The 24,322-nt window shown below is 29.6% G+C and overlaps 8 protein-coding genes across 8 annotated transcripts; 4 read left to right on the plus strand and 4 right to left on the minus strand.

The window, feature by feature from the left end:
* The first annotated feature begins 1,007 nt into the window (after positions 1–1,007).
* On the plus strand, positions 1,008–1,891 carry LOC124949388 (histone H1-like). The gene has a single exon (XM_047494385.1). It carries the CDS (start codon positions 1,087–1,089, stop codon positions 1,843–1,845), a length of 759 nt encoding a protein of 252 aa, XP_047350341.1. The 5' UTR covers positions 1,008–1,086; the 3' UTR covers positions 1,846–1,891.
* A 6,754-nt stretch (positions 1,892–8,645) lies between these two features.
* On the minus strand, positions 8,646–9,114 carry LOC124949397 (histone H2A-like). Its single transcript, XM_047494398.1, has one exon. It carries the CDS (start codon positions 9,060–9,062, stop codon positions 8,688–8,690), a length of 375 nt encoding a protein of 124 aa, XP_047350354.1. The 5' UTR covers positions 9,063–9,114; the 3' UTR covers positions 8,646–8,687.
* Positions 9,115–9,307: 193 nt separating this feature from the next.
* On the plus strand, positions 9,308–9,769 carry LOC124949402 (histone H2B-like). The gene has a single exon (XM_047494404.1). The coding sequence runs from the start codon at positions 9,352–9,354 to the stop codon at positions 9,721–9,723; it is 372 nt and encodes a 123-aa protein (XP_047350360.1). The 5' UTR covers positions 9,308–9,351; the 3' UTR covers positions 9,724–9,769.
* Positions 9,770–11,401: 1,632 nt separating this feature from the next.
* Positions 11,402–12,087, minus strand: LOC124949405 (histone H4). The gene has a single exon (XM_047494407.1). It carries the CDS (start codon positions 11,774–11,776, stop codon positions 11,465–11,467), a length of 312 nt encoding a protein of 103 aa, XP_047350363.1. The 5' UTR covers positions 11,777–12,087; the 3' UTR covers positions 11,402–11,464.
* Positions 12,088–12,440: 353 nt separating this feature from the next.
* Positions 12,441–13,058, plus strand: LOC124949406 (histone H4). Its single transcript, XM_047494408.1, has one exon. The coding sequence runs from the start codon at positions 12,501–12,503 to the stop codon at positions 12,810–12,812; it is 312 nt and encodes a 103-aa protein (XP_047350364.1). The 5' UTR covers positions 12,441–12,500; the 3' UTR covers positions 12,813–13,058.
* Positions 13,059–14,116: 1,058 nt separating this feature from the next.
* Positions 14,117–14,820, minus strand: LOC124949420 (histone H2B-like). Its single transcript, XM_047494421.1, has 2 exons — positions 14,662–14,820; positions 14,117–14,597 (listed from the first exon to the last, which is right to left on the minus strand). Exons 1-2 carry the CDS (start codon positions 14,818–14,820, stop codon positions 14,142–14,144), a joined length of 615 nt encoding a protein of 204 aa, XP_047350377.1. The 3' UTR covers positions 14,117–14,141.
* A 1,535-nt stretch (positions 14,821–16,355) lies between these two features.
* Positions 16,356–17,837, minus strand: LOC124949391 (histone H2A-like). Its single transcript, XM_047494392.1, has one exon. The coding sequence runs from the start codon at positions 16,990–16,992 to the stop codon at positions 16,495–16,497; it is 498 nt and encodes a 165-aa protein (XP_047350348.1). The 5' UTR covers positions 16,993–17,837; the 3' UTR covers positions 16,356–16,494.
* LOC124949401 (histone H2B-like) lies at positions 17,086–17,578 on the plus strand. The gene has a single exon (XM_047494402.1). It carries the CDS (start codon positions 17,161–17,163, stop codon positions 17,530–17,532), a length of 372 nt encoding a protein of 123 aa, XP_047350358.1. The 5' UTR covers positions 17,086–17,160; the 3' UTR covers positions 17,533–17,578.
* Positions 17,838–24,322: the final 6,485 nt, after the last annotated feature.

A 24,322-nucleotide genomic window follows, 5' to 3' on the forward strand; every position in this document is an offset into this window, starting at 1 on the left:
TGTGTAATTTTTATTGTTTATAATATATATGCGTTTGATTTATTTAAATATGTTACTAGTTTTGTCTTTTATTTCTCATTTTACGTAAATTTATTAATATATATATATATTTTTTCTACTGAAGTATGCGATATTTCTACATTCAAACAAATCTTTTCCAATAATGAAGTATATTATCGCAAATACGATATATTAAATATTTTCAATACATAAAAACATTGATTACTTTCGTTGATTAAATATGATTTTAATATTTTTCAATAATACCTTTTGACAATAACGTTCACGTTTTCAATCTTTTTAAACAAAATTTTACAGTACCTTTGTTGGGAATCTACCGTTGTTAAAAATACGCGAACGCATCATATAATATCTAACTTAAGAGATTTTTACATTACATTCGATGTTTTCAATATCGAAAATTTTTAAATGGTTATTATTCATTTTTTATGACTATTCGGTATAAAACGAGTATTGTCATTAATGTTTATATGAATGTCTATAAGTAAGAATAGATAAAAGTACGGACGTGGAAGATAAGTTAGACAGTACTAGTACGCAGTTTTATTGTCGTATTTTTAACGTGGATGAGATGTTATGCCATCGAACTATTAACTGAAATAGGAAGATTATTCTGTCAAGGTATTATTGACATTAGAAATTATACAATTATTGCAATAAATAGAACGTATTAAGACTTTATTTGCTGTTAAACAATCTGCAATAGAAAGCACGCTTCTAAATATGAGCATATAAATAAAAGTATGTAACGTATACGTTTAAATGAATATAAATATCTGAAAATTCATAAACTTATCTTTCATTTGATATATATTATCAATCATTACAATGATCGGTGTCGAAAAAATAAAGGAAGAAACACGGAGGTAAAATTGTAGCTACGTCTTTCTGATCGAAGCGACTGTGCGCCATACTAGGTGAGCCTCTCTTCATGGTCCGCAACTAGAGACGCATACCCGCGATTTTGGAGCGAGCTTCATATTCGAGGCATTCTCTGTCGTACTCTGTCGGACTATCGAAGCCTGTACTATCGTAGTCGAATTTCTTTTCTAATTTGACTTTAAAATGGAGGACACGACAAATAATAGTGGTAATACAACAGTTGAAAATAACATCGAGAACGTGAAGCCTGCTCCAAAAAAAACCGCTAAAGCAAAAACGAAAGCGCAACGACCGAAATCCACACATCCACCAACCTCTGAAATGGTTACCGCTGCCATTAAAGAGTTAAAGGATCGTAAGGGCTCGTCGTTGCAAGCTATTAAGAAATATATCGTCGCTACGTACAAAGTTGATGGTGAAAAAGTAACGCCATTTATAAAGCGATATTTAAAGACTGCAGTATCGTCTGGTTCTGTAGTACAAACTAAAGGAAAAGGTGCATCGGGATCGTTTAAACTTTCAACTGTTAAAAGTGGAACCACCAAGCCGAAACCTCAACGTTCTCCTAAAGAGAAAAAAGCTACAGACAAATCTGTGGAGAAAAAGAATGCTGTAGCAAATAAACCGGCGAGTAATAGTAAGAAAGCTAAAGCGCCGAAGAAGGCCGAGACTGCAAAGAAACCTGCAGATCAAAAGAAACCTAAAGCAGCGTCAACTCCTAAAACTGCAGCTAAAGCTGGTGTTAAAACTGCTGCTGCTGCTGCTACTGCCGCCGCCGCTGCCGCCGCTGCTGCGACTACAGCCGAAAAGAAAACTACGAAAAAGGCGACGCAAACGAAAACTATATCAAAAACGAGAAAAACTGCGAAAGCACCAGCCGCCAAAACTAAAACTCCAAAACCGAAAAAAGCTACGACTAACAAGGCCACTGCTAAGAAATAATTATATCAGATATAAATACACAAATGGCCCTTTTCAGGGCCACAAATTATTTTCAAACAGGAACAATATCAAATTTGTCCACTTATTTTTATAGGAAAAAAGAAGTTTTTATCTAAAATTCAATAAAAATTTACAAAAAAAAAATCCTACAGAAGAGAGGAGGTCTGAACTTTACTACGCAGGCCTCTTCTGTATCACGTATAGAGGACGGTTTGATTAGCGATACGTGAATAATAGAGATTATTTTTTTAATATCTTAAAGGTAATTCAGGAGAATGGGGATTGATTATGCATCAAGTATAATAAATAGTAGAGACATATGACAGTACAATGATTTGAATATAGGTTCTTTTTTTTTAAATATAGATACGTTAATAAAGAATTTTTGTTAACAGATTGGTTGCCATAGTGATCATCGTTGACAATCTTATCGAGCTCTCTTTTTATATGATTCTTCTTTTTATATACGTCGTGACAGTAAATGACGTTGAACAAGTATATAAATTTTATCTTACATATAATATTTATGTGAATTTTTCTAACAATATAATTCAATTCAGTATTCTATTATTTTCATATAAACAAATTTAAATCGCGTGGGCGGGGAAAGTTTGTCAAAATATGCTTGGCGGCGAATGTCTTGAGGGATGACTCGTTTTAGGTAGGTGTGACTCACGTTAGCTAGCTAAAGGTGAATATAGAATACCTTGTTTTCAAAGATCTGTTCATATGTATTATTTACAATAAATAGAAGCCAAAACCAATTGACAATATATATATATATATATATATATATATATATATATATATATATAATATATATATATATATGTCGTGATTATTGGATTAATAACTAAGTATCGGTTTAAAAGAAGTTGATGGAGCTTATTTGGTCAACTTATATGCATTAAGGCGATAACTTTTAAAAGATAAAAACTTTTGGCTTATCCATGCGATATTGTCATACGGTTCTTTGACAATAAATATACACAGAAGATCTCTGACATTAAAAACAAGAATGGTTAAATTATCAAAGGAAATGGAGAAGATAATATATCAATGTTCATTAATAATAATAATATTATGAACTCATCATCGGAATAAATTAAATGGAATATATTTAGATACATATTTTTGGTATTACCAATCTGTTCAATTAATTAATTAAATCAATTTGTAGATTTTAGAAATAATAATAATAATAATAATAATAATAATAATAATAATGATAATAGCAGATTTACAATAATATAAAAAAAAATGTTACGTTAGAGAATGTATATCTTTCAAAATTTTAATAATTGTTTAGATTATTAGAAAAGATACATTATAGAATAATTGCCGATGATTTTATTACGTAGAAATGATTTACTTTAATAAAATATTTTTCAAGTTATTGACCACGCGAAAGGAGTGTTAATTACAGTATAGAATTCTTACTGCGTCATTAGGCTTTCCGATTGGTGCGTTGCATTTGGTGGGAGTAGACAAGGTAAGTTGTCAGATATAAATACGACGGTCTAAGCGAATAAAGTCATTGTCAGGGAGGGGAGATAAATGCAGTATTCCAATACTACAGGATCATTATGATGGTTGATCATTTGCTGCTTCTCATCCACATGGTTTGACCAAAATAGTCGATTAGAAGTATTTTTAATGTAAAAGATTAAATTAAGGCTATCCTTTTCTAGTTGCAACTAAGATAGACGATCATATGATAATTATTAATACGATTCTTCGTGATAAAAACTAATTGTGCAAGTAATTTTTTTGATTAAAAATTTTGGTCAATGATGAGCTTATAACATCATTTATTCGTTGTATAAAAAGATTGAAGTATTAGCAATTAGGAATTATAGCAATAGCTGTTATGAATTAATCCGTAATATTTCAAATTATTCAGTAAATCTCTGGTCTGACACATATATGGCAACATCATTGACAGACCCATATGATTTCTAGATAGGAAGTATCATTCAAACGATATATGCCAAAATTTCATGACATTCTGATATTTAGTTTATAGGTTACAGTGCTTTTAATGACCCCAGTTTTGTAATTTTCAAAACAATGAATAAAAAAGAATTTCGTGTGTTGATCAAACATTGTTTTTTGATTGGGAAAAAATATTGTTGAAGCCAAACAGTGGCTTGAGATAAGCGTTATGAAGACTTTGCACCAGGGAAATCAACTATTATTGACTGGTATGTTGAATTTAAACGCGGTTGTACAAATACCGATGATGCTGAATGTTCTGGTCGTCCAAAATCGGCAGTTCTTCTGGAAAACCTAAAAAAAAAAAGTCCACAAAGTAATTTTGAAAGACCATAAAATGAAGTTGCGTGAGGTAGCTAACACCTTAAAGATATCAGAAGATAATGTGTTTACAATTTTATACGAAAATTTGAGCATGCTTAAGTTGCTTTCGAAATGGCTGACGCGTTTGCTCACACCGAATCAAAAACAACAACAACAACAACAACAACGCATCGACGATATTCAGAGCGCTGTTTGGAATTGTTCAAGCGAGATGAAAAGAATTTTTTGCATCGATATGTGACAATGAATGAAACATGGATCCATTACTAAACATCTGAATTAAAAATATCGTCAGCTAAGTAAACAGTAGCCGGTGAAAGTCATCCAAAGCGACCAAAAACTCAAAAGTCAGCTGGCAAGGTTATGAAATCCATATTTTGGTACGTCTATGGTATATTTTGTTCATCGACTATCTTGAGAAGGATAAAACTATTAATAGCAAATATTACACGGCATTATTGGATTGATTGAGTGTAAAAATCAAGAAAAAAACGGCCTCACATGCAAAAAAAAAAGTGCTCTTTCTCTAAGACAATGTCCCGTGTCACAAGTCAATAAAAACGATAGTTAAATTAAATGAATTATACTTTGAATTACTTCCCCACCTACCGCGTACTCTCCAGATCTGACCCCTAACGACTACTAGCTTTTTGCAGTTATCAAAAAGATGCTCCAAGAAAAAAAATTTGGCTCAAATGCAGATGTGATTGCTGAAACTGAGGTCTATTTTAAGAGCAAAGACAAATCGTTCTACAAAGAAGGCATCAAAAAGTTAGAGAAACGTTGGAATGAATGTATCATTCTTGAAGGAGAATATTTCGATGAATAAAGTCAAATTTCTAAAAAAAAAAATTTGTTTTTCCTAGCTAGACCGAAGACTTATTGAGTGATATGTTAGATAGATGATCATATGAAAATTATTAATACGATTCTTCATGAGATAAACTAATTGTGCAAATAATGAGTTGTAATTTTTTTGGTTTAAAATTTTTATCAACGATGAGCTTATAATATCGTTTATTCGTCGTATAAAAAGATTAAAATGTTGGCAATGGAATTACAGCAATATCTGTTATTGTGAGTTAATCCGTAATATTTCGGGTTAACTTATAATATAAATATACCAACGGATTATAATCGGTACCATTCAGAACAAATCAAACATTTAGGATCACATTTCGTATTGAAACACATGCTAAAGCTGCCCAACTGATAAACACTCTTATGAATCAGCTTGAACATGAGATGGAGGGAGTTTAATGGAAGAATTTTATTTCTCCTTTTCTTGTTTATATCTTTGATTAGCCTTGAGAACCATAAAGACCGAGGGAGATGATAGAATAACAACACTTATGTTAAAGTATATCTCATTTAAAATCATTTTATAAATTTATTAAGCTTTTAAGATTTATATCATTCGCAGTTATTTTCTTAATGAATGGAAAATCGCTCAGATTATTCCTATTTTCAAATCTAATAAATTCAAAGATAATGTAATTTATAGGCTCATTATCCTTAACTGCGTGCTGGATAAAAAGATACATTTAAAAGATACATTTGTAACAAGTTATTAAAACATTTCAACAATAACAAGGTAATTATCAATCAGCAATTTGGCTTTAGGAAGATTCATTCAATGTAATAGACTCATTCATCACAAAACAAGTACATCAATGACTTTAATAGTTCTCGAGCTAATTACCTTTCATATTAACCTTTCAATCAGTAAAGATATCAGCATTATTTTTCCGTACGACTAATCTTGAATAATAGACACCTTTTCATTAATATATCAAATATTTTATAATAATCAATCTGTACATTCGTTTAAAAAGTACATAACTCGTAACACACATTAAATATGAAACAATTTTAAGTATTTATAAAAGATAGTAAAATTCCAAGAAGTAAATTTTTCAGTGATCGTCAATATTAATTGTTATTTATTAAAAATAACTACCGTGTATTAGAGTCAGGGTATCATTGAAGAGAATTTCAAACCTACAGCAATGTCGACTTATCTCATTTTCGAATGATCTACGAATCAAACTCCCTCAATTTCGATCTAAATCGTGGATGAATGTTTTGGAGTCATCGCAAAACTTCTCAAATTGTATGTGAATGAAATCCTTCCGATCACTCAATAATGTCGAGAACGAATGATCTGAATCGGCACGGATGATTGGTTGTAATTAATTATTACAAGATCATTATAGATTTTTATTATAATTAATTAATAATAAATCATATTTTTTGTTTTTGATTTATTAGATCAGCATAGGGTCTACTTGTTTTATACGTTTTTATAATTTTTGTACTTTGAATATATCAATGAATTCATAAATATTTTTTTTTCGTGGAAATAGTAAAGAATCAATATTAATGAGTTCTAATAAAGAATAAGCAGTCCATAGTCAAGTAATATATTTTTTACTTTTTGTTTTGTTTTTTTTTTTTTTAAGTTCAATTAAATTCATAATTTTTATTCTTAAAATCGTAGTACTATATTAAAACCATTGTTACGAAATGTATGAGATATGGCAATTGTGGGGGGGACCATTAAAAGTGCATTGAACCAAGATGCAAATGAAGTTGAAACAAATACACTGGGATATGCGCCAAGTTTTCCCTTTGTCACGCATGATGAGAAAAGAGTATTTGTTTAGATTAAGATCGAGAAATTTTCACTTTCTTTTTTTCTTTCAAAGTTAAATCAAATTAAATTCAAGATTTTATCTTTCATAAATAATATATATATATATATATATATGTATATATATATTTCTTTCTTTTTTTTTTTTTCTTTTCCCTATAAAATCAAGTTTTATTAGAACCTTTAAAATAGAGAATTTTAAAATCACGAAACGAATAGGAAATGGCATTTGTGTGGAACACTGAAACAACATTGAATAAAAATACATTTGGAATTGAAATAAGCACAAATAGATACCATATTCTTCAATTACGTTACGTGAAGATTAAAGATCAAGAACTTTTCATTTTCGATATAAATAATTCAATATAATTTATGATATATACATATACATATACATATACATATACATATATATATATATATATATACATATGTATATATCAAGTTACGGATATTTGATAGTTACATTAACAGGAACATAGATTTATCCGTGATACAGACTGATTACTTGAAACGATAATAATATGTATAGATATGAAATAGATCTCACGGTACTTTAAATTTAAAATAACTTAATTGAAAAAAACTTAATTGTTGGGTTACACGTGAGAGTGATATAATCAAGGCAAACTTATACATCGACGCAATAGGCGCATAGCGGAAACAGTATATCTTTATTGCTTTTATAGTTTATATTTTATCCATATCTGTCGCGCTGAAGTCACATATGCTACGAGAGAAAAGTGGTTTAAAGTTTTAAAGATCGTCAATTCTTTAAGTCATTTTTTTTTAATTATAAAACTCTTCAAAATCATAATATTTTTTTGACCAAAATGAAATATCTCTGAATCATTAATGATGATTGATATTAAATTAATTCCTATTGCTTTATGAATTGGCAATACATAATAAAATAATATTGTCAACCTTTACGCTTCAAACAACGACAATGTATAATAAACAAATACTTAATAAATATAATACTTAATATATGGTTCATTAATTTTCGATGGTAACATGTAAAAAAATCTAATAGACACTTATCTCTCAATTTAGTTTATCTTGTTATTAAATTCGTAAATAACATGCATCAATTTTTCAAAATAACATATAAAACCATACATCTCGTATCTTTGAATTTTATGCTACATTGATATTCATTTCTTCTCTTTAACATTCATCGTCATCATTAAGTATTATAACATAGTATCATATAACATCATTAAATATCAAAGTACAATAATTAATTCATGGTATTGGATATTACGAAACTTTTTATTAATATTATAATATATAATTATATATTATATATTATATTATATATTATATATTATAATTTCTGAACAATCATAAATTTGAAAATGAAAATTTTTCAAAATTATGACCATTTATCTTATCGACAAGTAAACACGAAGGTAGTATCGACTGGTACATCGTTAAATGCTACTTACGATGAGCAACTTCTCATACGCTGTTGCCAAATCCTTAAATGATTCTGTTACACATTCTTTCATTACGATGTTGCCACATATTTGCATGGTTAACTTACATATACATCTAAAAGCTAAATTTAAAAAAAATTACTTACATATTTATGTCTTTAACAAATACAAAAACAAGTCTGCTTTAATTTACATAAATTTGAATTGAATGTACATAAATTTAAATAAACGAAACCATTTTTTAATTTCGCTAATAGAAAGAAAAAAATTACTTTCAAATATAAAAATTAACATTTGCATATATTTACAAGATAAACTAATGTTTATAACGAACCATTAATACCGTAATTCAAACGAGATAATTCCCTAAGAAAAAGTTCATCTGGTGGCCCTAAAAAGGGCCGTTTTAGTTTGCAAATTTTTAATTATGTTTTCTTTTCTGTTTTCTTTGGAAGCAAAACAGCTTGTATATTCGGCAAGACACCACCCTGAGCAATAGTTACACCAGACAATAATTTATTTAATTCTTCGTCATTTCGGATCGCCAATTGCAAATGTCTCGGAATAATTCTTGTCTTTTTGTTATCACGAGCAGCATTTCCTGCCAACTCGAGAACTTCAGCAGCTAGATATTCCATTACTGCCGCCAAATATACTGGCGCTCCGGCTCCAACACGTTCGGCATAATTACCCTTCCTTAAAAGACGATGGATACGGCCAACTGGAAACTGTAATCCAGCTCTATTTGACCGCGACTTCGCTTTACCCTTTACTTTACCACCTTTCCCACGTCCGGACATATCGTACTTTAAAAAAATATAAATTTATAAAATCGTAACGAACGCTCCTAGTTCTGTTTCAGAAATAACGATGTGCAATGGAGTTATCGTATTTATACAGTTCCTCGTACGTCGAAACGGACCAATGAAATTGCTCAGGAGGTTCTGGGGCGTCTATAGCGCTCCTATTGGTGGAAGACAGAGTCACTACAGACTACATAATAAGAGACAAACCCAGCGAAGGGGTTATTATTCGCTAAGCTATACGTGGTATCGAATCTGTTGCGATAAACAAAGATTTGTATTCATTATGCCGCCTAAAGCTAGTGGTAAAGCTGTTAAAAAAGCTGGTAAAGCTCAGAAGAACATTAGTAAATCCGATAAAAAGAAGAAGCGTAAGAGGAAGGAAAGCTATGCTATTTACATCTACAAAGTACTTAAACAAGTACATCCGGACACTGGTATTTCAAGTAAAGCCATGAGCATTATGAACAGTTTTGTCAATGATGTTTTTGAACGAATTGCCGCGGAAGCATCGAGATTAGCTCATTACAATAAACGTTCGACGATCACTTCTCGAGAAATTCAAACTGCAGTGCGTTTGTTGTTACCTGGTGAGCTCGCAAAACATGCTGTTAGCGAAGGTACTAAAGCTGTGACCAAATACACGAGCTCAAAATAAATGATTAATATTGTGGAATTATAAAACCGGCCCTTTTTAGGGCCACCAATAATTTTTTACGTTGAACATGTTTCTTTATATGGAAATATTCAAATTTTTATTTGTACTATTTTTTTTTATATATAACTATTATTTTTCTAATTTATATCATCTCTGTAGCTTGTTATAAGAATTATATTATAATTTTTTAAATTCGTCTATATACCGAATTGTAGATTTAAATGTTACAGTAAATTCACAAGATGTTTTAAGTTTATCGATAATTTTGCCGTATCTGCACCAACAAATTCTGATATCAAAATTGACCAAACGATATATCTTTGCAATTATCCTATCTTTGATCAGGATCAATGTCACATATACCGATAAAACAATTTGATCTCATTCGAATACTGTCATTAATTACAATATATATCAGACTGGCGATCATTTTCTTATTTTATTAAATTATGACATATGGTTTCTAATGGCAAAATCGAATAATAAAATTGTTGTCTAATCCATAATTTTATCGTTTACGATTGACAATGGTATCAGGTGAACATTTACATACATAAATGAATATATGCGCTATTATAAAATAAACGCTTAAAAAAACAAAACTGAATCGATGTCATATGAACGGAGTCAACATTTACGAAACTATACATTTTTTATATATAGAACAATATGAGTACAATTTTTTTTTTAGTCATTTCATGTTTCATCATTTTTCATCAATATAAAATGAATAAAGCGTAACAAAGATAATAAATCATTTACCCAACTTTAAAAAAGTTATATCCTTCTAGAAGTTACAAAATTATATTTTTAAAATGCTAAATATGATCAAAATTATTTCATTTTAATAAGAAAATTATTTTATTATAGTAATATAAATAGTGGTTGTATATATGACGACATATTATGAAAGTAGTTTTTAATGATAGGAAAAAATGAATTATAATTAAAAAATGTAATACATTCTATTCCAATTGAATACACTATTGCAAATCCAATGTACAAAAGAACATATTTGAATTGATTTATAATTTGTGATGAAACAAAAACTGATCAATTAAACATCAAATGTTAATTAAAATGTTAACAAATCAAATTGAATCTCATATTGCATAGGTCAAAATATATAAAAACTTATTTTTAATGGCATAATTACTAGTATTGTAACATCGAAATCGATTAATTGTACAATCGTTTTCATTTCGATTGTCGATGTATTTCAATTGATTATAAAAAAGAGGTTCGATTAATCGAAAAAAAAATCGATTTTATTTTTTCAGAACATCGATTGTTGAACATCGATTTTTTAAAAAAATGTTTAAAAAATTTTCGCAACTAATTTTGAACCGAGAAAGTATTGTTCATTCAAGAAAAAAAATTTTTTATCACTCGTACCCTTTTATTACTTTTTCAGTTCTAACTCCCTTTAAATACATGATTTTTTTATTTGAGAAAATCGGTTGTTGAAATGCTCGATTACGGTTTTTATTAACTATGAAAAAGTTAATAAGAAAAAAATGTGCATAAACATTGATTTTTCGATTAATTGATTATTTACAGATCAGTTGATTGATGGTATTATTGATTGTCAACAATCGATTATACGCAGTTGATGTTACAATACTAGTAATTACTAATGTATCGGAGAAGTTCCATTTCGTTAAAAAAATTTGTGGCCCTGAGAAGGGCCGTTTTTATTATCAAAAAATAACTGAAAGACCTGCAGCATCTACGAATGTTTTTAACCACCAAACCCATAGAGAGTGCGGCCTTGACGTTTCAGAGCGTAGACGACGTCCATGGCTGTCACAGTCTTTCTCTTAGCGTGTTCAGTGTACGTGACTGCATCACGAATAACGTTTTCCAGAAATACTTTCAATACGCCACGAGTTTCTTCGTAAATTAATCCAGAAATACGTTTCACACCACCTCGCCGAGCTAAACGACGAATTGCAGGTTTGGTGATACCTTGGATATTATCACGAAGAACTTTCCTGTGACGCTTGGCACCTCCCTTTCCCAATCCTTTTCCTCCCTTTCCTCGACCAGTCATTGCGAAATTTTATAAAAGCAAATAGATCAGAACAGATCCTTACAGAACCTTAGCAGTCGTTGGAATGACTTCGAATGCTTGGTGTCGCCCTATTTATACCTTGCAACCTAACCTTTTCCCCCACTAAATGCAACGCACCAATCAGAGAGCCTGGAGACGCAATAAGTATTCTTCATTGACTTTCACTCGCTTCAAGCGGTCGATAACTTGAAAAATATTTCATCTTATTATTTCTCCGTAATACAATTCTCATAAATTATTTGTAAAATATTTCTTTATTTTCTATAATAATTCACAAGTAATAAAATAAAAATTGTAGTTAATGCATTCTGCAGCGTATCGTTTTTATTTTTTTTTTTTTTTATATTTTTATAAATCTCTTTTTATTATTACTCAAATATTATTTCTACAATCTTTTATTATACCATTATTATATATTATATTATATTATCATTAAATATAATTTGTAACAATTGTGCTATGAGGAAATAACATAATAAAATATTTTTCAAGTTATTGACCGTCTGAAGGGAATGAATGACAATGAAGAATTCTTTCTACGTCTCTAAGCTTTCCAATTGGTCCATTGCGTTTGGTAGGGGAAAAGATTAGTTGCCAGATATAAATAAGGTGACATCAAGCATTCGAAGTCATTCCAACGACTGCTACGGTTCCGAAAGGTTCTCTTGTAATCTATTGTAATTTGCTTTTGTAAAGTTTCATCATGACTGGTCGTGGAAAGGGAGGAAAAGGATTGGGAAAGGGAGGTGCCAAGCGTCACAGGAAAGTTCTTCGTGATAATATCCAAGGTATCACCAAACCTGCAATTCGTCGCTTAGCTCGGCGAGGTGGTGTAAAACGTATTTCTGGATTAATTTACGAAGAAACTCGTGGCGTATTGAAAGTATTTCTGGAAAACGTTATTCGTGATGCAGTCACGTACACTGAACACGCTAAGAGAAAGACTGTGACAGCCATGGACGTCGTCTACGCTCTGAAACGTCAAGGACGTACTCTTTATGGATTTGGTGGTTAAGAACTGCCATAGCTGCAGAATTCACAGTCATTTTTTGATTATAAACGGCCCTTCTCAGGGCCACAATATTTTTTTTAACGAAATGGAATTTCTCCGTTACATATTAGTAAAATTACATTATTAAATAAATTTTCAATGTTGACCTATGCAATATAAAATTACATCTATCAATATTATAGTTAATTATTGATTTATTTAATTAGTTTTTATTGCAAATTATATTTAAACAAACCATATTCTTTTTTACATTTTACAATATACATCAGTATACTCAATTGGAATTTAATGTATTACATCTTTTAGTTGTAAATTCACTATCTTCGTATAGTAAACTATACTTTCATTATATTTAGTGTTATATATATTCATCTTTTGTTCCATTCATCCTTGCTATGACAAATCTTATTTTTTTTATTAAAAAAGTAAATTATTTCAGTGAAATTAAATAGCATTTCAAGGGTATATTTTTCTCAACCTTTTTATGGGCAATATTTTTAAAATGAGAAATAATTCAGTTTTTTTTTTTTTTACTTACACTTTAATATACATTTCATATTGAATTCTCATTTTTAAAAAAATGAGAAAGAAAAAATTGGAAAAATTATCAAAATAGACAAAACCATTTTTATATATCTAAATTTATAGATTCTTAAAAGTTTAACATTTAGGTATATTATTTGTTATGAAAAATAAATTTTAATAATTGTATGTATATAAAGCCATATACTTATATATATAATTATGAAGGTTATATAAACAATAGAGCAATGTGTGTTAATAAAAGTAAATGTTTTTGACATTAATCCTATTAACAAACATGATTCATAGTACGCAATGAGCAATATTTTGGATACTGCTGCAGGAAGTAGAATATTTTGTTTATATTATGTATGAATTGATAATGTTCAATTTATTTGTTGTTTTAGTAAACATTGATTAACACATTTCAGAAGTGAAATTTGTTACTTTCCGCAAACAAAATCAGAACATATTTCTTTTCGTAATGGATTTTATCAAAACTTGCTATTTGTCGGAATCAAAAAACACTTTATCGCTATAAATGAAAACATACTACTTTTCGAGAGCAATTGAAACGTACTGTTGCTTTTCATGTTACGAAGTTCAAAGTACTAGTCTGCCTTAGTAAGACAAAAGGAATGTGATATCATTTTTTGTAATGCACATTTGTAAGATGATGAAATTACATATACAGAAAATAACAATATAAATAAAAATTGTAATATTACCATAAAAGAACATATGTTCAACGTAAAATATTATTGGTGGCCCTAAAAAGGGCCGGTTTTATTATTTCACAATATTAATCATTTATTTTGAGCTCGTGTATTTGGTCACAGCTTTAGTACCTTCGCTAACAGCGTGTTTTGCGAGCTCACCAGGTAACAACAAACGCACTGCAGTTTGAATTTCTCGAGAAGTGATCGTCGAACGTTTATTGTACTGAGCTAATCTCGATGCTTCCGCGGCAATTCGTTCAAAAACATCATTGACAAAACTGTTCATAATGCTCATGGCTTTACTGGAAATTCCAGTATCCGGATGTACTTGTTTAAGTACTTTGTAGATGTAAATAGCATAGCTTTCTTTCCTCTTACGCTTCTTCTTTTTATTGGACTTACTAATGTTCTTCTGAGCTTTGCCAGCTTTTTTAACAGCTTTACCACTAGCTTTAGGCGGTATAATGAATACAAATCTTTGTTTATCGCAACAGATTCGATACCACGTATAGCTTAGCGAATAATAACTCGTCGCAAGGTTTGTCTCCTGTTATGTAATTAGCTTGTAGTGACTCCATCCTCCACCAATAGGAGCGCTATAGAAGCCCAACAATCTTTTGACCAATTTCATTGGTCTGTTTCCACGTATGAGGAATCGTATAAGTACGATAATGCTGTTGAGCACTGTTATTTCCGGAATAGAGTTCATAGTTTTTTTGTTTCGTATTTAAAAGTTTATATTTGAATGAATTGATCCGAATTGTCTCCATTTATCATCGGTGATAATTAAAACACACGCTACACATTCCAAAATAATAATAATAACAAGACAGGCATTATACTATGTAATCACATAATCCTACGATCATTACTAAATTGTACACTTGCCAGATCATACGTGACAATTTTGAATCAATCGTCAACTATCTCTATAATAAACTTCATCTATACAAAATGTAGGATGATCAATCAATGATGAATCTCCAATTCAAACATCTGATTATTGTGCTATAACGCATATAGCCACTTCCAAAAATTAGATTCTTATGAGAATTATAAACTGAGACCACTATTATTTCTTGCTTATGAGGAAGATCAAATTGAAAAGCAACATTCTCATGTTGCAACGACGTCGATGACTATAAAAATATGATTGTCAATGAGAATCTTTCACTATCAATAACTCAATACCTGTGAATTGAAAAGAATTTAATAGATAATCTTCGTCTGATTAATCTTATCCGTTTTTGCAAGAAGATCAGGTGAAATAAATTGAAATATAGAGGAAAACAATTATTCTTTGATCTTATACATGATCCTTCTACACAAATCTAAACCCGCTTCTCCAAAAATTAGTTAAATTAAAGTCTAACTATTTTAATGTTATAACCGAGTACATTACGCAAAACTATAATAGGGGACACTGTTGAGATGGGAGTGTTCAGATGTATTTCTTCAGCATCAATTTTATCTATTAATAATATTGCTATGCACTCTTAGACTCGTTCGACCCTTTTTTTTTGTTGTTATAGTATCGCAATCTTTGCCGCATCCTGAAAATCTCATAACTTTCCTCGGAAGATTGCAAAATTATCTGAGTATCTTTATTGATTTGGAGTATATTCAGTGATTGAATTTTTGATAAAATTGAAATTTGTTTTTTCACGAAAAGGAGTCGTCTTATATTTCTGAAAAAGAACTATATCGACTTGTTGTCAGTGATTTTTGAGTCTCATCATGGTCAAGATCACTCTCGTGGAATAATTATTTTTCAGAATAGTCGGTCCCAATTGAATATCTATAAAAATGTATATTTAATTCGGGCCTCGCTTATGGAGTACCAGGTATGTATGGTTGGAAATATTATCCAACCTAAATATTTGAAAGTTAACATCCAACGAATGTACATCGAAACTTTAAAATAATATTTGGATTATTCAAGGACGGTTCCATCTGAAATACTTTATGGCTTTACTTTGTAAACCTATTAATTTTTATTACCGCGTTTAATTTCATAAATAAAAATCTCGTAAACATTTTAAAATTCATCGTTTTCTGTATTTATATATAATATATATATATATATTTCTTTTTTTGTATAGAAAAATCTAAATTGATTTAAGAAATATTACATCAGCAAATTATCTCCTGTTTTTTTTTCCCCCAAGAATTTCTAACTTTTATGCCAAAAAACAAATAAACATATACTCTTGAATAACCAATAATTTTATCATAAAATATCTATTAGAGTTATAAAACATTGCAAAATATTTTAAGTATTAAATTGTTCGTATTATAATTCAAATCCATTATTAGCATATATTTAATTTAATATCTTCGTAAAAAAAATCCTATCTCACTAACGATGTGAAATTCAAGAATCCCCTTAATCATAACGAATTCATTTTGGCCCTAAAAAGGGCCGTTTAAAATCGCATAATAGATTATGCTTTCTTCTCTGTCTTTTTTGGTAATAAAACACTTTGAATATTCGGCAATACACCCCCTTGAGCGATAGTTACACCAGATAGTACTTTGTTCAATTCTTCATCGTGACGTATGGCAAGTTGTACATGCCTCGGAACTATTCTGGTTTTTTTATTATCACGCGCTGCATTTCCAGTCAATTCTAAAACTTCAGCGGCAAGATATTCTAATACTGCAGCCAGATATACAGGTGCACCAGCACCTACACGTTCGGCATAGTTACCCTTTCTTAAAAGTCGATGGATACGACCAACAGGAAATTGTAAACCAGCTCGGAGAGATCGTGATTTAATAGTAATCTTCCCTTTCGATTTACTATCACTGCTTCGTCCAGACATTTTAATGATAATAGAAGATATAAGAAACTTGGAAAATTCAAGAGCACAGACTGAATGCGCCAATCGAATGATCGCTACAAATAAAACGGTTCTTATATATACAAAAACTAGAACCATCCTCTCGACCAATGGCGTTCAAGCGTGATCCCCTCTTCAATGCGATTGGCGCAACCCCACTCTCGTCTTATTATATATAAGGAACGCCGTATTTCGCGAACTTCATTCAACGTTTTGGTTTCGTGTAGTGTTGTTGTATTCGACGATAACTTCAATCAATTATTCACTATGCCGCCTAAAGCTAGTGGTAAAGCTGTTAAGAAAGCTGGTAAAGCTCAGAAGAACATTAGTAAATCCGATAAAAAGAAGAAGCGTAAGAGGAAGGAAAGCTATGCTATTTACATCTACAAAGTACTTAAACAAGTACATCCGGACACTGGTATTTCAAGTAAAGCCATGAGCATTATGAACAGTTTTGTCAATGATGTTTTTGAACGAATTGCCGCGGAAGCATCGAGATTAGCTCATTACAATAAACGTTCGACGATCACTTCTCGAGAAATTCAAACTGCAGTGCGTTTGTTGTTACCTGGTGAGCTCGCAAAACATGCTGTTAGCGAAGGTACTAAAGCTGTGACCAAATACACGAGCTCAAAATAAATGATTAATATTGTGGAATTATAAAACCGGCCCTTTTTAGGGCCACCAATAATTTATTACGTGGAACATATTGATACGGAATTAAAATTTGTTTTAATATAATAAACCAATTTTATTGGAATTTTTGTGAATTGTGCATTGAGATCAATTTTGTTTACAATTAGTAATTTTAAATGTGTTGCGTGGATAGCGTTAAAATTTTCCCAAACAAATCATTTCGATCGATTATAAATTTTTAAAAATCGTTTGTATTTCCATATCCCATTTGATTCTTTCAAGTTTGTTAAAATATTGAGAATAATGTAAATAATGAGTAAAGCACTATGTACAAATAATAATAAGTGAAGTAAACTTACCTATTAACGAAAGATATTTGCTCCTTATAGATAATACATTTTCTTTTTTCAATATTCAAAAGGAAATAAAATGTTAAGGAGGAAAATGAGAAATTGGAAAATATTCGATTGCTATTATTTATCTTTGTTTCTTTTTTTTTTTTTTCTTTTTCTTTTTCCTCATCGATAGTGAGCCGCATAATTTGTGAAGCGAGCATTCACATCGAACTTTGAGTACGCCTATTTTTTATTTGCAGATTTACATATTAATATCTAAAAATTTACAACAAACAGGAATGTGTCTTTAGGTGTATGCGGGTGTGTTTTCTCTTTTTTTTTTCTTTTTCTTTTCTTTTATTTTTCTTTTTTTTTCCATTATATCTTTATTTTTTTTTAAATGCATATTCGTGAGTGGCAGACCTGAGAAATTGATCACGCGTATATATCTTTAATTTACGGTCAATAGAATCGTTTCGTTAGTCTAACATCTTGTTCGATATTATCGACGCAAATTTATCTTTTATATTTAACTTCGAAGTTTTTTTTTTTTTGTTCTTTTTGGTTTCTTTTTTTTTTCTTTTTTCTTTTTTCTTCGAACAACAAAATATCCTAATATTTTATTAAATATCCAAAATATACATACAAAAAAAAAAAGAAGAAGAAAAAAAAAGAAAATAATAAAATAATAAAAAATTACGTACGTAGGTCAGCCAACCACGAAAAATTCGAGTCGTCTTAAACTAAAACGAATTTCTTTTTAGCAATCATTAATAATTACACATCGATCCACGCTCCGCAATGTTGATTTATCACCCAAAATGTTTATTTGTTTATTTGAATATTTTATTTTCAACGAAAGGTGATCGAGCGATGATTAACGCGGAATAAGAATTTCTTTCATTTCTTTTCTTTCTTTTTTTTTCTTTTCTTTTTTTTTTTTTTTTTAAATATTTTTCTTCTCCTTCTTCGTCTTCATTTTTTTCCCCTCCCTTTTCTTTTATTACTCTTCTTTATTTCGAAGTAAATACTCTAGAGTAGAAAAAGGGTGAAGAGAGTGAGGTGAAATGAAAATTTTAAAGAGCTCGTACGACTTGTCTCCCTCACGATTTGCATGATCTTCTCTTTCTTTATTATTTTTCTTTTTTTCTTTTTTTTTTTTTCATCTTTCTTTTTTCACTTTTTCAATATATCGACGAAGAGAGAACAATAGAATTTAATAAAATCTACATTGCGCACTGTCGAGCAATGGAAATATCATTTGAATCAAATGGTTCTCTGCTACTACTACTACTACGAGTAATTTTCTTTAAGTAATAACTTTCAAAGAGTCGACAAAAATATATCTAAGCAATTTCACTTAGCTAATACAAAATTGAACAAATTTTTTCTGCTTCCCTTTTATAACAAAATTCCTAAAATATTTTTTTTTAGATCTTCTTCACAACAGAACGGAAATAAAGAACCATTACTGACGACAGTGCCAAAGGTGTTGGTTGGTTCGTACTTTTTAATAACTTAGAAAATATTCCTTTTGTACGACGCTCTTGTAATAATATTTCTTTTTCTTTCTTTCTTTCTTTCTTTCTTTCCTTCCTTCCCCCCACCCCCTGAAAGTAACAACTTCATTATCATAATAATCTTCTCGATATTAACCCTAGTTGTGTACACTTCAAAATAATTTCAGGTTGTGCACTTGGGTGTACGTTAAACCTCAGACACTTTAAACAGCTCTCATTTATACAGAACGAATAATTTTGACTCTAAAAAATAAAACAAAACAAAAAATACTGCATATTCTTTGAATCCTCGGAAATAATAATCAGTAGATTTGCAAACATATTTCTAATTCTGTCATTAAAAAAAAAAAAAGAAAAAAAAAAATTCATGAATCATAGAACGCGCAAATTATTTTAATTGAGCTCAAAGTTGGTCCGATATATTTTACAGACCACAACTAAGATTAATTTTGTCCGATGATTGGTACAATATTGACAAATTGCTGACTTTTGTCACCTAATTTTTTTGAATCATTCGTTGACCTGATTTGTCGGTGACCGGTCGACAGTGCGCATATAGTTTTAGGGTAAAATTATATAGAAGTATGTTTATCTCAACGATTTCGATGATTTTTGAATATATTATTGGAAAGGGCATGATTTTGAACAATATTTTTCTCACACACACACACACACACACACACGCACGCACGCACGCTTACTCACACAACCACTGCCTAGTTTTAATTTCCGAGATATTAATGAAAATATCTATCATAATTTTTAACTTTGATTTGAGTTGAATGTCGTTTAGTTTTGGGTTAGGCTTATCTACGAATATGATTATATTCAACATTTCTCAACTTATAATTCGCGAAATGATATCTTACTATCTTATATGCTAAAGCGAGAAAAGTGATTAAATTTGTAAGAGATTTTGAAAGATTTACAACGCATATCAAAGTAAATATATCAAAAACATATTTTTATCGATTATTTCGAAAGTTAATGCCGAGAGAATGGATTATATGTATAAGAAAAAATTGTTCAAAATTTGGATTTCCATATATATTTAGAAAAATCATCGAAATCAATGAAATCGATGCACTTCTGTATAATTATCGGAGTTAATGTTCTCGTAAATTTCATTTTATTTTATTTTATTTTATTTTATTTTTTTTTATTTCATTTTATTTTATTTTATTTTATTTTTTTCTCTATCTCCTTAGACAAGTTTCGACGTTGAAATGATTCAGTCATAATCATAAAGGAGGCAACGAGTACCGAGCACTTCCGATCTCGCTTATTCAAAAAGGCGCGTACGAACGAGGAACAAGGTTTACGATCGCTTACGCAGAGCGTCGTTAACGATATTTAAAATTTACAAAAATTATATGACAGATGTCGACGAACGTTCTTTCTCCTTGAATGACATCCCAGAAACAATTTGAAAAAAGTTATCACGGAGTTTATGTAAGACCGTCAAGTTCTTTTTTTCTTCTTCTTTTTTTTTTCATCTTTTTTAAGTTTTTTATTTTTTTTTTTTTTTTTTTTTTTTTTTTTTTTAAGTTTTTTATTATCATAGATTCTACTATCGCGAGATGGAAATGTTATAAAAAATTTACGACAATTCGATCGTTAAGAAAGATTCAAAATCGTCCTTGGGGTGTCACTGAAGAAGAGAAATTACGATCGACGAAAACACGAAAGGATTCTTCGATCGACATGATCCCCGTATTTTGAATGATTTCGCATGTATATTTATGAGTATATATATATATGTGTGTATATATATATATGTATATATATATCTATATATGTATATCATATATATTATATAAATATCTATATATCTATATGTATAATATTACGTATTATATACACAATATATATACATATATATATATATATCTATATATGTATATCATATATATTATATATATATATATCTATATATCTATATGTATATTACGTATTATATACACAATATATATATATATATATATATTTACATATATAATATATATGAAACTTATAATTTTGACTATACATTCACACGTTTTAATCACCATTCGCTAAACTTCAAACCTCAGCTTTTTAAAGACATATTTTTAATATCTAACATTCATTTTTTTAAAAACATTTCTGTATACATCTATTTAATATCTCAACAAATTCATCGTGATGATTCTCGTCGTTATAATTGTCTCTTTTTTTTTTTTTTTTTTTTTTTTTTTTTTTTTTTTTTTCCTATTATTATATCTATGTATATTTGTATATTTATTTATACGAATAATTTTTTTCGACATCTCTTCGCCACGTTCATTTGTTTTTTGCACTAGCAAAAATTCCTTCTCTCATTATTCTGAAAGATCTTCCTCCACTTCTCTCGTCAAATTTGCATCTTTCGTAGATCCTTATCGTTAACTTTGATGTTGTTGTTAACAAAGAAAAACAAAAAAAAAAAACATGAGAAAAAAAAAAAGATTTTTTTCGAAAGACGCCTCGATAATGTTGAAAAAATGATGAGACTATTCGCGATATAATACGGATATAGTACGAGATTTTTTTTTTTTTTTTTTATAATTTTTCTTTTTTATTGCGTTTTTCGAAATATATTCATTTGTTCGTACTTTTACGAAGAACTATTTCTATATTTTCGATTCGCGCAAGAATCGTAATACTCGTCAATTCTTTTCGATCTGGTATCATCAGATTCTCTCTCTCTCTCTCTCTCTCTCTCTCTCTCTCTCTATCTTTCTTTTTCTTTCTCTCTCTAATTTCTAGTTTCTATTTCAGAGATATCAATTGAATATTTTACATCGTTTGGATATGCAATATATATACATATACCTGTATATACAAAGTGTTCCAACGAAAAATGTCCGGCAAGATTATTATCATCAGATCTAATGATTTTGTTCGAAAAATTCCAAGAGAGATCAATTTTATTTTCGAAAGGGGGAAAGGTAATTGTCATTAATTCGCCCACTTTGAGTTAATCTCTTTGGAGGAAAGGAGAAATGACAAAGCACTCAACAATTTTTACTGGTAACTGGGTATTAAGTGCTATATCATTAGGTACATCTTTTGATTCTCTTTGCAATGATGTTACTTTTTTCTTTTCTTTGTTGATTCTGAATCAACAGTTACCGAGAAAAGGCTTTATTTACTGCATGGAGATCTTCTGTAAACATTCTGTTAATAAAATAAACCTTCAATAAAATTTTATTGTTTACCTAGAACTTCGATAGCGCATTTTCTCAAAAGTCATTGATTCAAAAAAAAAAAAAAAAAAAAACCGTTGTAAAGAAAATTAAGAGCTTAGAAATGATATATCATTTGATTCCTATTGAGATTTAAGATTTTGGAGGGGTTTGCCATGCTCCTTAAGGGGTTAGTGGATAAATGGAGGAATTTATGACACGGATTTATCCCCTTCGAAAAGAAAATTGACCCGTCACGGGGTTCCTCGAAAAAGTCACTACTAGATCTCGTAATAATCCTGATGGACACTTTTCGTTGGAACACTCCGTCTGTATTTGAGTATATATATTTATATATATACATATATGTATGTGTATATATATATATATATTTTTTTTTTTCTTTATCATCAACGAGGGAAACATAATATTCACCGAGCGTATTCAAGGAATATCTCATTTCTAATTTCCTTCCATCCGAGACAAATTAGAGAGACTCGCATGGTGATGGAATTATGCTAGCAATATCCGCGTCAACGTCCGACGTAGATGAAATACTACGTACTGTAGAACATAATTGATCGTGACGTCACTATACGGGCATTATTTTTGATGGAACATAACCCAAGCATATATATATATATGTATATATGTATATATGTATACATGTACCAGACTTTTTCACGAGTTTAACACGAAAACAAAGTTTTACATTAACCCCTCTTCCAGTTTCGAATTCCTTCAATTTTTTGTTTCTCATAATTTTTAATGGAACCAAAAAAAAAATATTTCGATTAGATATATAAGTATTTAGCTTAGCGTTATTCAATACGCAGCTCGCGATAATAATAATAATAATAAAAATAATAATAATAATAATAATCCATCGATTTTTCCATTTCTTAATAATTTCAAGATTTGTAGTTTATAGAATATTAATTGACGTTAAAAGAGCGATTCGTTCTTCGAAATATCATTATATCATTGGAATATATCATTTCCCGTTAAATTTTCACGAGCTAACGAATATGACATACGTATAAACACTTTATTTTTTTCTAAACTTCACTCTATCGTAGGTACGTATGCGTATTTACGATCATTATAACACATGCTTTTTCCAAGAGAGGAGGCATAGATATAATTCATCTTACAATATTTATATAAATATTATTTTTATATATATAAAAACACAACACGATGCGTAAAGTTTCTTTTTTTTTTCCTTTCTTTCGTTTTGTTCTATTTTTTTTTGTGGTTTTTTTTTTTTAAATATTTTTTTTATTTTTTGAACGTGTATCCATCAAATCTTTCCCTCTCTCTTTCTCTCTCTTTCTATTTTCTTTAAATTTCTTTTCTCATTCATCGTCATTTTACGATTGATTATATAATATAAAAAACATTCTCGATATCAATCGATTCAAGCAAACGTACGTAACGAGAGAAAAAAAATGCAAAAAAGGAGGCTGTAACAATTCTGTATTTTAGAAATCGTGCAGGGACACGTCGTAGCACGATTATTTTGTCACCGCGTATAAACGCATTATTAGAAGTGCACTTTCAGGATAATAATATGTTAGACATACGTTTTTAATTATTTACAAAATATTCCCACGTACGCTTTTCTTTCTACTTATATCTTCTTTCTCTTTCTTCTTTTTTTCTTTCTTCATGTCTTTTTCTTTTCTATTCTCTTTCTCTTTCTCTCTCTCTTAAATTTTTATATTTTTATGTATACAAAGCGAATGTCACA

This window comes from Vespa velutina, chromosome 5 (assembly GCF_912470025.1).
Source record: "Vespa velutina chromosome 5, iVesVel2.1, whole genome shotgun sequence".
NCBI lineage: Eukaryota > Metazoa > Arthropoda > Insecta > Hymenoptera > Vespidae > Vespa > Vespa velutina.